Consider the following 12,420-nt stretch of genomic DNA (forward strand, 5'->3'; position numbering starts at 1 on the left):
CTCGACGTACGAAAACCACGCTCTATAAGTCACTCATCATGCCCGTGTTGGTATATGGCGCAGAAGCATGGACAATGACAAAATCCGATGAGGCGGCTCTTGGGGTGTTTGAGAGAAAGATTTTTCGGAAGATTTACGGGCCTTTACGCGTTGGCGACGGCGAGTACCGCCGACGATGGAACGGTGAGCTGTATGAGCTTTACAACGATATGCTCTGAAAGTATTCAACTCGGAACCCGCTGGTGGTGGCAGAGGAAGAGGGAGGCCCCCACTTCTATGGAAAGATCAGGTGGAGAAGGACTTGGCTTCACTTGGCGTTTCCAATTGGCGTCAGTTGGCACAGAGGAGAAACGACTGGCGTGCTTTGCTGAGCTCGGCCAAAATCGCTTAGGCGGTTACTGCGCCAAAAAAAGAAGAAGAAGAAGCTATCAATGTGGCAAGGTAGCTCATAATAATAATAATAATAATAATAGATTGCCGCTTACACATATGTTGGTGTTTGGCCGAGCTTCTCCTCCGATTTGTGGCGTGCGCCTTGATGTTGTCACACAGAGGAGGGACCTACAGTTTTACGCCGACTCCGAACGGCGATTGTATTTTTATGAGAAGCTGTTTTTCATGGCAGAAATACACTCGGAGGTTTGCCATTGCCTGCCGAGGGACGACCGCTGTTAAGAAAAAACCTTTTTTTTCTATATTTTTTATATATTTATATATATACTAGCTGTACCCTGCCACGCTTTGCTGTGGCATATTCCAGTTACATAGGTGATAAATGATTAACGACACAAAGCATACGTCGCATATAAGTTTGATTTTGTAATACATAAGAAGGTACTTGTGTGCACACAATATTTGTCGTTTTGCCATTCTCTGCATAGATATCAAGGATATCTGGTTTGCCGACACGGGAACATGCAACATCTGAGAAGCAATCCGCATCTAAATCTAAACCACACTTTTCAAAATGTTGACCTTGGGCATTATTGACTGCGATTCCGAATGCCAATCGAATTGTGAATTGCAATCTTTTCAATTGAAGTTGTGTATCGGTCGGAATCATGGGAATTCTTCACCTTTGCCACAATGTAGACTATTTCAGGCAAGCATTTATCTCGCCCGCTAGGGTTAATCGAGAAATTACAGGCAATGTTTGCGTTAAACCTCCTGAGAGCAACATCAATGCATTCCCGAATGGTTAAACGTTTCCATGCAAATCTCGCGTCAATCGATAAAAAACCTCAAGCAATTTTTTGTGTGCAATGGTACACTCATCCCAAACAATGAGTTTAAATTTTCGTAATACATTTTCCATACCGGATATTCTGGAAATATTGCACGTATGATTGCTGGATTAGCAATTCTTTCACATAATAACAATGTCGCAGAAATTCCAGGCGAAGCCGTAGTTAAGATTATTTAATTTTTTGAACGAACCGTCCCCCGAATCAATCTGATAAGGAATGTTTTCCTAGTTCCTCCTTGCGTATCCAAGAATAAGGTCCCCAGATATCATTTTCTCCTTATTTGAGCTGGAACCGCCTAAGCCATTTGGCCGAGCTCGACAAAGAACGTCAGTCGTTTATCTCTGGGGCAACTACGCCAATAGGAAATGCCACGTGAAGCCAAATCCTTCTCCACTTGGTTTCTCCATTGCAGTGGGGGCCAACTCTTTTTCTGGTACGACCAGCGGGTTCCGAGTTGAATACTTTCAGACCTGGAACGTCGGTTTCCATTCGAATGGCATGTCCAAGCCAACGGTGCCGCTGTATTTTCATTCGCTGCACTATGACCATTTCGTTGTAAAGCTCATACAACTCATCGTTCCAACGTCTGCGATACTCCCCGTCTCCAAGGCGGAGAGACCTGTACATCTTTCGCAAGATCTTTCTTTCGAATACTCCAAGAGCCGCCTCATCGAATTTGGTCATTGTATAAGCTTCTGCGCCATAAACCCGCTCGGGAATGATGAGTGACTTATAGAGTGTGGTTTTTGTACGTCGAGAGAGAACTTTACTCCCGAATTTCCTACTCAGTCCAAGGTTGCACTTTTTGGCTAGAGTGATTCTGAGTTGGATTTATACGCTGACATTATTATCGGTGTTAATGCTGGTTCCCAAGTAAACGAAATTCTTTACTTTCTCGAAATTACAACTGGCAACAGTGACGTGGGTGCCAAGGTGCGAATGCCCTGACTGTTTATTTGATGTTGTTATCGTTCGTTATCCAACTTGGAAAAGGCAGATCAGACTTCGAGGTTTCTGTTACCGATGATGTCGATGTCATCGGCACACGCCAGAAATTACACGCAGCTCTTATTATGTTAACACTTGCATCATACGATCGTAAATGCCCTTCTGCTTTAGCTTTAATTTGGGAATGTCTGTTTGGGCATATAATAGGAGTTCGCAATCGTAATATTAATAATAATCATAATAATATGATCTATTGTTATTAAAAATTTCTTTACTCGCAATATACTTAGTAGGCTATGGCGACCCCAAACGAAATTGTTTATGATTAAAATTTAACTGTTAACTGTATTAATGTAAGAGAATGGTAATAAAAATATTAAGTTTTCATTATTTCATTTCATGGGATATTTTTATGTTTTCGTTACGCTGTTTATAATTTGTTCATTTGTGTCCGTTGTTATTTATTAATGTTTTTCTGTGCGTAATTTGTATACCAAATCTTCATTGATAATATGATCACTTCGTTTGATAAGATGTTGTAAACTCCCTCTTCATTTTAACTATCCGGATTTGGATAAGTGAAAACATTTACAAAAAATTTCTCTTGTAAAGCTTTCCCAAACGCTTTCCGTTTCGAACCAGTTATGTAATATTTCACTTAATTCAAATATTTTCAGTTTACTTTTATATATTGCATAATTCTATTGAGAGTATTTCCAAATCAAGATTCCTTAAATACCTTTCGTTTGGTAATCATATTGTAACATTTCATTTATTTTATCCATTTAATGGAGTTTTATTTTCAAACAGGTGGCAAACCTCTTCAAACATATTTTCGACCGTAAGTCTTCTTAAAGCTTTTTAGTTTGATACCCATATTGCAATATTTCATTTGTTAAATCAATTTAACTAAGTTCAAATTTTCAAATAGGTGGCAACCCTCCATAAACATTTTTCCAACAGTCATGTTTTTTAAACGTCTTTAAGTTGTAACCTTTATTGTAATAAGTCATTTATTTTATCAATTAAATTGAAATAAATTTTCAAACAGGGGGCATCCCTCTTCCTACATATTTTCGACTGCAAACCTTCTTAAAAATCTAAAGTTTATTACCCACATTGCAATTTTTCAATTATTTTATCAATTTATCTGACCTAAAATTTTCAAATAGGTGGCAGCCCTCCTCAAAAATATTTCCCAAAGATTGTTTTTTAAACTTCTTTAATTTTATACCCTTATTATTATTATAAGCCATTTATTTGATCAATTATATTGAGTCAAATTTTCAAACAGGTGGCAACCCTCCTCAACCTTATTTTCGGCTGTAATCCTTCTTAAAAATCTAAAGTTTAATACCCACATTGCAATATTTCATTTATTTTATCAATTTAACTGAGCTAAAATAAAAATAGGTGGCAGCCCTCCTCAAAAGTATTTCCTACAGTCACCTTTCTTAAGCCTCTTTAATTTGATACCTATATTGTAATGTGATTTATTTTATCAATTAAATTTAGTTAAATTTTCAAACAGGTGGCAACCCTCTTCAAACATATTTTCCGCTGAGAGCCTTCTTAAAACTCTTTAGTTTACACCCACATGGCAATATTTTGTTTGCTTTATCAATTTAACTGAGTTAAAATTTCCAAATAGTTGGCAACCCTCCTCAAAGGCATTTCCAGCAGTTATCTTTCTTAAACCTACTAAATTTTGTACCCACATTGCAACATTTCATTTATTTTACAATTTGACTGAGTTAAAATTTTAAAATAGTTGGCAACCCTCCTCGAAAATATTTCCAGCAGTTATCTTTCTTAAACCTCTTTAATTTGATACCCATATTGTAATAATTTATCTATTTTATCAATATAATTGGGTTTAAAAATTTTCAAATAGGTGGCAACCCTGCAATTTTTTGCGATATCATTGGTTCTGGTATTATACCGAACAATACAAAAAAAAAAAATTATTCAAATCGGTTCAGCCGTTCTCGAGTTTTAACGACCGTGACATACGAACACAACATTTTTATATATGTACATATATAGATATAGATTGCGAGAGGACGATTAGGTTGGTAAAAGTAGACCGACCACTAACGAATCCATGTTGATAAGGACTAATTACATTTTTAACTGCAAATATAATTTATCCTTGATAGATAATTCAAAAAGCTTTGATATTGTAGTAGCTTTAGAGATTGGTCTATAATTTAAAATAATATTTTTGTTCCCACTCTTATGTATAGGAGTAACAAATAATATTTTGAATTGATCAGGAAATACCCCCATAGATAGGGATTTATTGAAGATCAAAGTAATAAGTGCAGATAAGGAACATTCACACATTTTAATTAGGAAACTAGATAAACCATCATTATCCAGCTTTGTAGATATTTTGTGTGCTCTAATACTGGAAATAACGTCATCCACATTTAGTCTTAATGCGCCGAAATCTATGTATGAATAAATTTCATCGTCCAACACGTATACATCTTTATCAAAATTAGAGACATTGTCACATGAATATATGATATAGGTTTTTTTGATTTTATGAAGCTCCAAAACGTGTTTGGGTTGCTCTTCATGTTACTCGGAATGGGCTCAGTGAAGATTTTCTTTAAATTAGTTAAGAAGATACGATAGCAATCGGCCTGACTAAGTAGTTCTTTCCAATTAACAGCATTTAATGCGTTATTTAGAAGTTCCGGGTCACATAAATTGTAATTAAAATCTGGGCCACAACTAGCTGTGGAATAGGAATGAAAATTATAAAAGTTTATTTGTAGGACTAGCGGTAAGTGATTCATATCTGGCTCAGAAACTGGGAAATCACATTCAGTCATGTGGAAATCAAAATTATTACTGACAAAGATTAGATCTAGTATTCTAGGTAGCTTATTTAAATAAGAATTAATTTGTACGAAGTCCGCACCGAGAAGACTATCAATTATGTAAATTAGGTGTGATTTATTGACATTACAGGCCATAAGAGAACTATTATTATGTACCATAGACCATATTTAGATTGAAATCGCCAAGAACGTATAGAAGACTCTCACTGACTGAACCGACTGAAACTGAAATATTACTTATATTGTCCACCTGCGCAGCATATACCTTATCAAAACTAAGTTGCGGAATATAGGACGCACATATATACAGTAGATTAGTATCTCCACGTATAGTTACACATAACTGGTCAAGTATAGTATCGGCGCACATAGGGGTATTTCATTAATCTGGCCGCTCAAAACCCCATTTCCCAAAACTGGCCCGAATTCAACAAAATTTTATTTTTAGTACGCCAAGACTAATGCATTATTTTCGATAATAATTTATTTTCATGATTAAAATACCAAGTTTCTACAGCCAATGTAAACTTAGCAAATTCGTGCATAGCTTACGAAAATTTGAAACGTTCTCAGTATAGATGCATTTTAAATAAAATTTTTTACAGTTTTAGGCAAAGTTTTTGAAAATAAAGCCATGGATTCTTATGGAGCAAGCAACTGGGTGCCATCTTTATGTATTTTAAATTTTAATTAGTCATTAATGCGTTCTTTATTCAAATTTTAAAAGTGATATTCTGAAACTAAATTTTTTCCAAGTGTTTTTTCCAAAAACGTTTTTGTTCTAGTGACCGGCTTTGCCTGGCATTGATTCTACTTTTTTTATAGCTTGTGTGCCGAGTTTCCAGATAAGAAGATTGATCCCGCTTTTTTAAAATTTGGTCATTTTAAGCTACATACATATTTAGATAAATCTACGATATTTCAGTAAATATTGTCTCCAAATAGTTAAAAATTTGTATGTGGTGAAAAATAAGATTATGAAACTTTTTTTTTTTTAAATGGCCCACTTACGTTGAAATTCTGTATCTCAGTAGCCGCTTCACTAATCCCTACCAAACCCGGTAAGGGCCTTTCTTAGGGTATATCTAACAAATCTGTTGAAACTCTTTGAAATCGGGCAATAACCACGCCCACCTACCATATAACGGTAGATAATTTACAGAAACACGAAAACTGCGATAAATCAGTAACTACTGGAGCTAATTCACTCAAAATCGATGCTTGGAATAAAGTCTTAGCATTAAAATTGATTATTACAAATTTTTGGATAATGGGCGTGGCGCCGCCCACTAATGACCACTGTAGTATCACAATTCCAATTAATAATCGTTATTGGAATTGTAGGATTGTTCTTTTTTTAAAAATGAAAAATATTTTATTTTAATAACCAGAATATTCTTTATGAAATTTTACAATGAATATCAAAAATTTTCTTCTTCAAAGAAATCACAACATAACATTCTAATATTCTTTAAAATAAAAATTAATACAAAGTAGGAATAAGTAAAAAGTAGAACCATTTCAAAACAAATAAATAACAACAATAAGATCCCTGCATTACTTCCCTTCCAGAGAATTTACGTTAAATAAATTAAATGTGACTTTCTTTTTTGTTCCAATATTGTTGTAATAATAAGTGTTAGATTCTGGTAAAGTTTCAATCATCGCTGGTTTTAACCTGTGAATCGGAATAGTTTTTATTTCATTATCAATTTCTACTTGAAAATACTTCTTGTTCTTTTCAATAACCTTATATGGCCCTTCATAAGGTTGTTGTAAAGAACGGTTGTTAACTAAACCATGATAAAAATATAGTAAGGTAGAACCGCTGAGAGTTACTTTTAAAATTCTTGACGTTTCCAAACATATTAATGTTTAAATTTACTCTCAAACTCACACACATATTTTCATTTTCAATCTCAAGCAACAACAATTTCGAACAATTTCAATTTTTCATATTAAAATGCTGGCAAACTTCAAAAAAAAAATCATGGCCGACAAATTGAGAGAACGGTTCTACCTTGCTATGTTTTTATCATGAACTAAAAGTACAAAAACAAATTTGCATGTTTGTAAATCATTCGGAACGTAAATATGATTTAGAAGTAAATTGAGTACCCTGATCTGTTGTTATTTCTAACGGTACACCAAAACGAGGAATATATTCACGTAAAAATTTATTCACAATTGTCACTGCAGAAATATCTCTTAATCCGTATGCATTAAGCCAACGAGTAAACCTATCAACTATAGTTAAAATATATCGATGTCCTTTTGAAATGGGTAAAGGTCCTACAATATCTAAATGAATGTGCTCGAATATTTTCTTCGGTATTGGAATTTTACTCACTTAAGACTTTGTATGCCGATAAACTTTAGATTTTTGGCAACTGATACATTCTCTTGGCCATGCTTTAATTTCTCTATTCATGTTGGGCCAAAAATACTTTTTGATGATTAATCGACGAGTAGCTTTGGTACCCGGATGCGCTATCACATGTAACTTATTAAATACTGTTTTTCGTAAACTATTTGGGACGAATGTTTTAGGATAATCTCCTGACGATTCGCACCAGATATTGAAATTTAAAAGAGGAATTTTTACTAGCTTAGGATTTCGAAATGTTTGTCCAGATACAAGGTTGTCATTATCTTGTTGTTCACTTTGTAAAATTTTGAAATTATTCTGAATTCCTTATCGCTTCAACTTCAAAAGCTCGAGATTAAGTATCAGCCACAACATTTGATTCACCTCTAATGTACTGTATATCATTCGTAAATTGTGCGATAAACTCAAGATGCCTTGCTTTCCTTGGACTACCTTCAGTTTTGGAATTTAGAGCAAATATCAAGGGCCTATGATCCGTAAAAATAGTAAATTGTCGTCCTTCTAATAAATACCGAAAATGTTTAATTTTTGCTATTTTATGGCCTTATAACAATTATGTTCAACAATTTTTAATGCGCTTGAGGCCGTTTTTAATGAAAAATTTATTGTGGAAAAGCAACAATAATGTGAAAAAATGGTATAAGTGATAGTTACTTCGGAAATCACCACATTTCCTCATCAGACTTCTTTCAGTAGACTTCGAACCGACGGTCCCACTGACTCAGCCAGTTGCCTATGCACTGTGCTAAGTTCGCCTTGTAAATTATCGTTGCTTTTTTCCACTTTTTAATTTTTTTGTTATGCCAACACAATCAAGCGCAGCTATTCCGCTGCAATTCACTAGATCATGAGGAACAAAATATTGCCCCGTGAAATATGCAACACCCGAATTTCAACAAAACTCCATAGCTGAATTGCTGAATAAGTTAAAACGTTACCAAGGTAAATAGAATTGCGGTTGCAAGAAGTGGTGACAATTGTTGGTAACAAAATTAGCTTGTTACAAAATGTTTGGTTACAAGCAGAATAGGCCTGTTAGTGTTTAATTATTGTTAGAGCCGGGTAACGGAAATATATCGGAAAAAATTTAAAACTTGTGTTTTAATTAGTTTTCCAAAAACATTAGACCTCGAGCCAGCACAACTAACAAACTTATTTAAAAACTAGTAATTTTTAAGCAAAAAATAAAAAACCGACTTCAATTATCATATAAAAATTCAAGAGCACCGTTAATTTCTTCATGATTCAATGATTGGATATAAAACAAATTAGTATGAGACCACCTCAGTTTCCTTTAAAAAAGTAATTATAGAAATCGGTTAACGTAGTCCAAAATTATGCGGTATCATACATAAAAAAACAATTTAAATATTCACATATTTTTGAAGTCGGTTAAAAAGTAGCCGAAGTTTTTTTTATTAAAAATTTATTTATCGAGCGCTAACTTAAAATGGATATATAGGGCTGAAATTTTTCTACAATTATTTTTCGTGACCGACAGTGAAATTTTCATATAGGACCGAAAAAAACAAAACATTCGTTTTATTTGACACACAGTATACTATGTAGGTATTTTAAGGGTTCACAGCATTAGTAAAAAACTTACCTGAATGTACTGAAGGAAAAATCGATAAAGTCACGAAAAAAGTACAGAACACATTGTATAGTTGCAAAGATGTTTTTTTGAAAATATCCCAATATGGTATAGCAGCGGTTTTATGTTTCTCAGGTTCATCGTCTGACTTTCCCGAAAGCTGATTGTATCTGTAGAATTTCTGAAAATTAATAACGATTTAATTAATACCACTAATATGGTTATGAATTATAATAAAACAACTGATATATATGCAGATTTATATTTTCCCTGAGACACGGAGATATTTCATCAAGAGGCAAAAATCATTCCAAAGTCAAGGGTAGGACATTTGCATAGCAAAGTTTTTATTTTTGCAGGAAACTTTTTAGGCGGCGGTATCGCAAAAATGGAGAGTGAAGTGCAATTCTGTATAGAATCGGTATTGGGTACCGAAATCTTTCTGAAGTATTCAATACCGAATATTGGGTACCGGCAATTCAGCACATCACTAGGCTCTTGCGTCCTCGTTCGCGCACTCTGGGCAACGTGAGCAACCCACGTGAGAGATGCGGTAACCAATCGAGTGGAACCTTGGGTCACGACAGAAAGAGAGGGAGCTTCGGTGGGGCCACTCCGACTTATTCGGTTTAGGGGCTCACTGAACTCTGCAGCGTCTGTTCACCAGTAGGTGCGGCTGCAAGCGGGTGTCTGTCTTGGAGCAAACGGCTCGCTATATAAACGAAAATGCGAATTCGAATTTTGAGAATGCGAATGCGAATGCAAATGTTAGGAATAACATTAGAAATGCTATAATGAACTTAAGTCATCGTTTTTATTACTTAAAAATGTTGTAAATTATTAGAACATTGAGCGAGTGCTTAACCTATAAAGTGTTTTAAGCCCAAAATACAATAACGCAGTGGCAGTGGCAGCGCCAGTTTTTCGAAATCAGCTGTTTTTTAGAAAGTGTGGTGTCCAATGAAGCGACTCAAAATACAGCAGTGGCAGCTAGCAGTACTGCTCAGTTTAGCCCAAATTCTAAATTCACTGCCACTGCCTTCATCGCAGCAAACTTCGCATGCTGAATTTGACATAAATGAAACGCAGCCAACATCTGTTGATGTCACTGAAGCCTAAAAGGCAACAACAAAAATGTAAACAAACAAAAGGGAATGTCAAAAAAAGCAGTCACTGACAACGCCGTATTGTGTTTGCTGCGGCATTGACTGCCAATATTAGCAGTAACAGCTGATTTTAAAAACTGTCACTGCCACTGCCACTGCGCTATTGTGTTTTGGCCTTTAATCTAGTAGTCAAAGTTCAAAGGGACATATCATATTTAAAAAAAAATTAATTTTGCTGCGTTTTCTCCGATGAGGCGATTTCTTAGAGACTCGTATAAGGCCGGCTGCACTGAACAGTTGCTCACGTGGAATGCTGGCGGGTGGAGCGCTCAAAAATTTGCGGGCCAGATCTGTAAATTTTTCGTATTTTATTTTAGTTTTCCAACAATGGAGAGGATTTTCACCGAGATGAGCCCGTTTTTCTTTAAGATAGGCCTTCAATTGAGCTTTAATTTCACATTTTTTAATGTCTCCAGACTCTACATCTGAGCCTTTGCCTTCGCTGGAGGAATCTAGAATTATTTCTAGGTTGCTTATAAGACTTTTAGCAGTACTTGTTGAAGACCCATTAATGTTGCTTGATACACAAGAATGATAGAATATAAGATTGCGCCAATCGAGCTGAGAGCAACTGAACTGTGACGTCACATTATGAGAATGAGAGTGTAAAGAATAATTTTGAAGAAAAAGAGGAAGAAGCGAACAAGTAGTGCGAAATAGTGATGTAAAACTAGGTCGAATTCTACCTACTCTTCAGCTTTTAAATTTGAACGTACATTCGGTACAAGCTTATTGTTTTAGGTATATTTGGAACGCAGTAAAATGTTATTTCATGTAAGTCAAAAATTTGTTATGGTACAGAAGAAAGATGTAGCCCACCAACTATAAAAAATAGATGCACATAAAAATACATGTTTACTGTTTAGGTACGTGTATCTACTTTTAGGTACAACTTTCCGGCAAATAGGTACAATATGAAAATTTAATATTCATCGTTTGTGCGAAAAAATAATAATGTGACGTCAGCGAAAGGGTGGATGCAGTCAAATCGAGAAAGAGGGGATTAGCGGTCCGCGGAAGGCGCCACCTTTGTTTCGCTGCATCGTGGCTTGATATACTACTTAACCGTTTAACGCCTGAAGCTAAAAGCCGGTTATTCTCCGCACCCTGGTTAGACAGACTTAGAGCCATTTTAAAAATATTAGAGTGGACTCTCTCCCCATGTACACATTCGCATTCGCAAAACATTCGTATCATTTGATGCGAATGCGAATGTGTAAAATGATCCGAATCATTCGCATAACAATGCGAATGCAAATATTCGCAACATCCCTGACCATATCGACTTTCGTTGATATATTCTGATGAACATATGTGAGGATGATAGCAAGGCGAACTCATATAAGGTAGTGTTACATGAGCAGTTGAAATTTTCGCCCCGGTGTTTCTTAAATAAAGTCATAAACGTAAAGACCGTTGATTCAACTTGGTGATGATTTGCTCTAGATTGCACCGTTTGTGGGCCTGTTGAATGAATTTGTGTCTTGGTTGTATGAAAAATGAGATTTTACAATGAGACTGCTCGCAAAATTGCAATGTTTGTGGACAAACGGTTCAACTTAATTGCAGATCGATCTGAACGAACTGTCGCAACGTTTAAGGCTTGCATTATGTCAAAATGATGTGTTTTTTGTAATTCATACTGCCATTTACTACCATTTCATGCGCTTGAGTAGAAACTGAGTGCATGAACACAATTTCATGATTTCAGTTATACGCGAAATGGAGTTTATGCACTGAGTTTTTACTCAGATCCATGAAATGATTTCGTGAATAGGACTACACAATAACGTGATAATTGTGCGTATAATTTATAAGGTAATTTTATGTTTTTATACTCTTGCTACCACATGAATATATGAATTCGTGGTAAGAGTATGAATTCGCCTTGGAAGATAGAAAGCGAGTAAGAAGAAATGCGGAACAAAGGAATTTGTCTTCTTTCAACTTAAATAAATGCATTTTGAAAACAAAAGTGCGTACGTTACTTAGTGCCTTGGTTATATTGCACGGGGAGAATCGTAACAAATCGCGGCGAATTCGTAAGAATCTATTGATTGCATCAAGGCGAATTTATACAAGGTGGTGTTGTCCAATCTGCTGATTTCTTCTTCTTTACTTCGCCTTACATGTATTTTGTTTTTGCTTTTACTGATTTGACAGCATGCCCCTGAATAGCAAAAACAAAATACATATGTATAAACTTTGAGGCGAATTGAAATTT

At 35.3% G+C, this 12,420-nt stretch overlaps 1 protein-coding gene across 2 annotated transcripts in view; it reads right to left on the reverse strand.

The window, feature by feature from the left end:
- The window catches only part of LOC118749315 (equilibrative nucleoside transporter 1), a 501,843-nt gene that overhangs the window by 199,941 nt on the left and 289,482 nt on the right, over window positions 1-12,420 (reverse strand). For both annotated transcript variants that reach the window (XM_036484115.1, XM_036484120.1), the window contains exon 6: window positions 9,043-9,211. In XM_036484115.1, coding sequence (XP_036340008.1) covers window positions 9,043-9,211 — 169 coding nt within the window. The remainder of the gene's footprint in view (window positions 1-9,042; window positions 9,212-12,420) is intronic.

Source organism: Rhagoletis pomonella, unplaced genomic scaffold, assembly GCF_013731165.1.
Source record: "Rhagoletis pomonella isolate Grant_MI unplaced genomic scaffold, Rhpom_1.0 Rhpom_scaffold_00001, whole genome shotgun sequence".
Taxonomy (NCBI): domain Eukaryota; kingdom Metazoa; phylum Arthropoda; class Insecta; order Diptera; family Tephritidae; genus Rhagoletis; species Rhagoletis pomonella.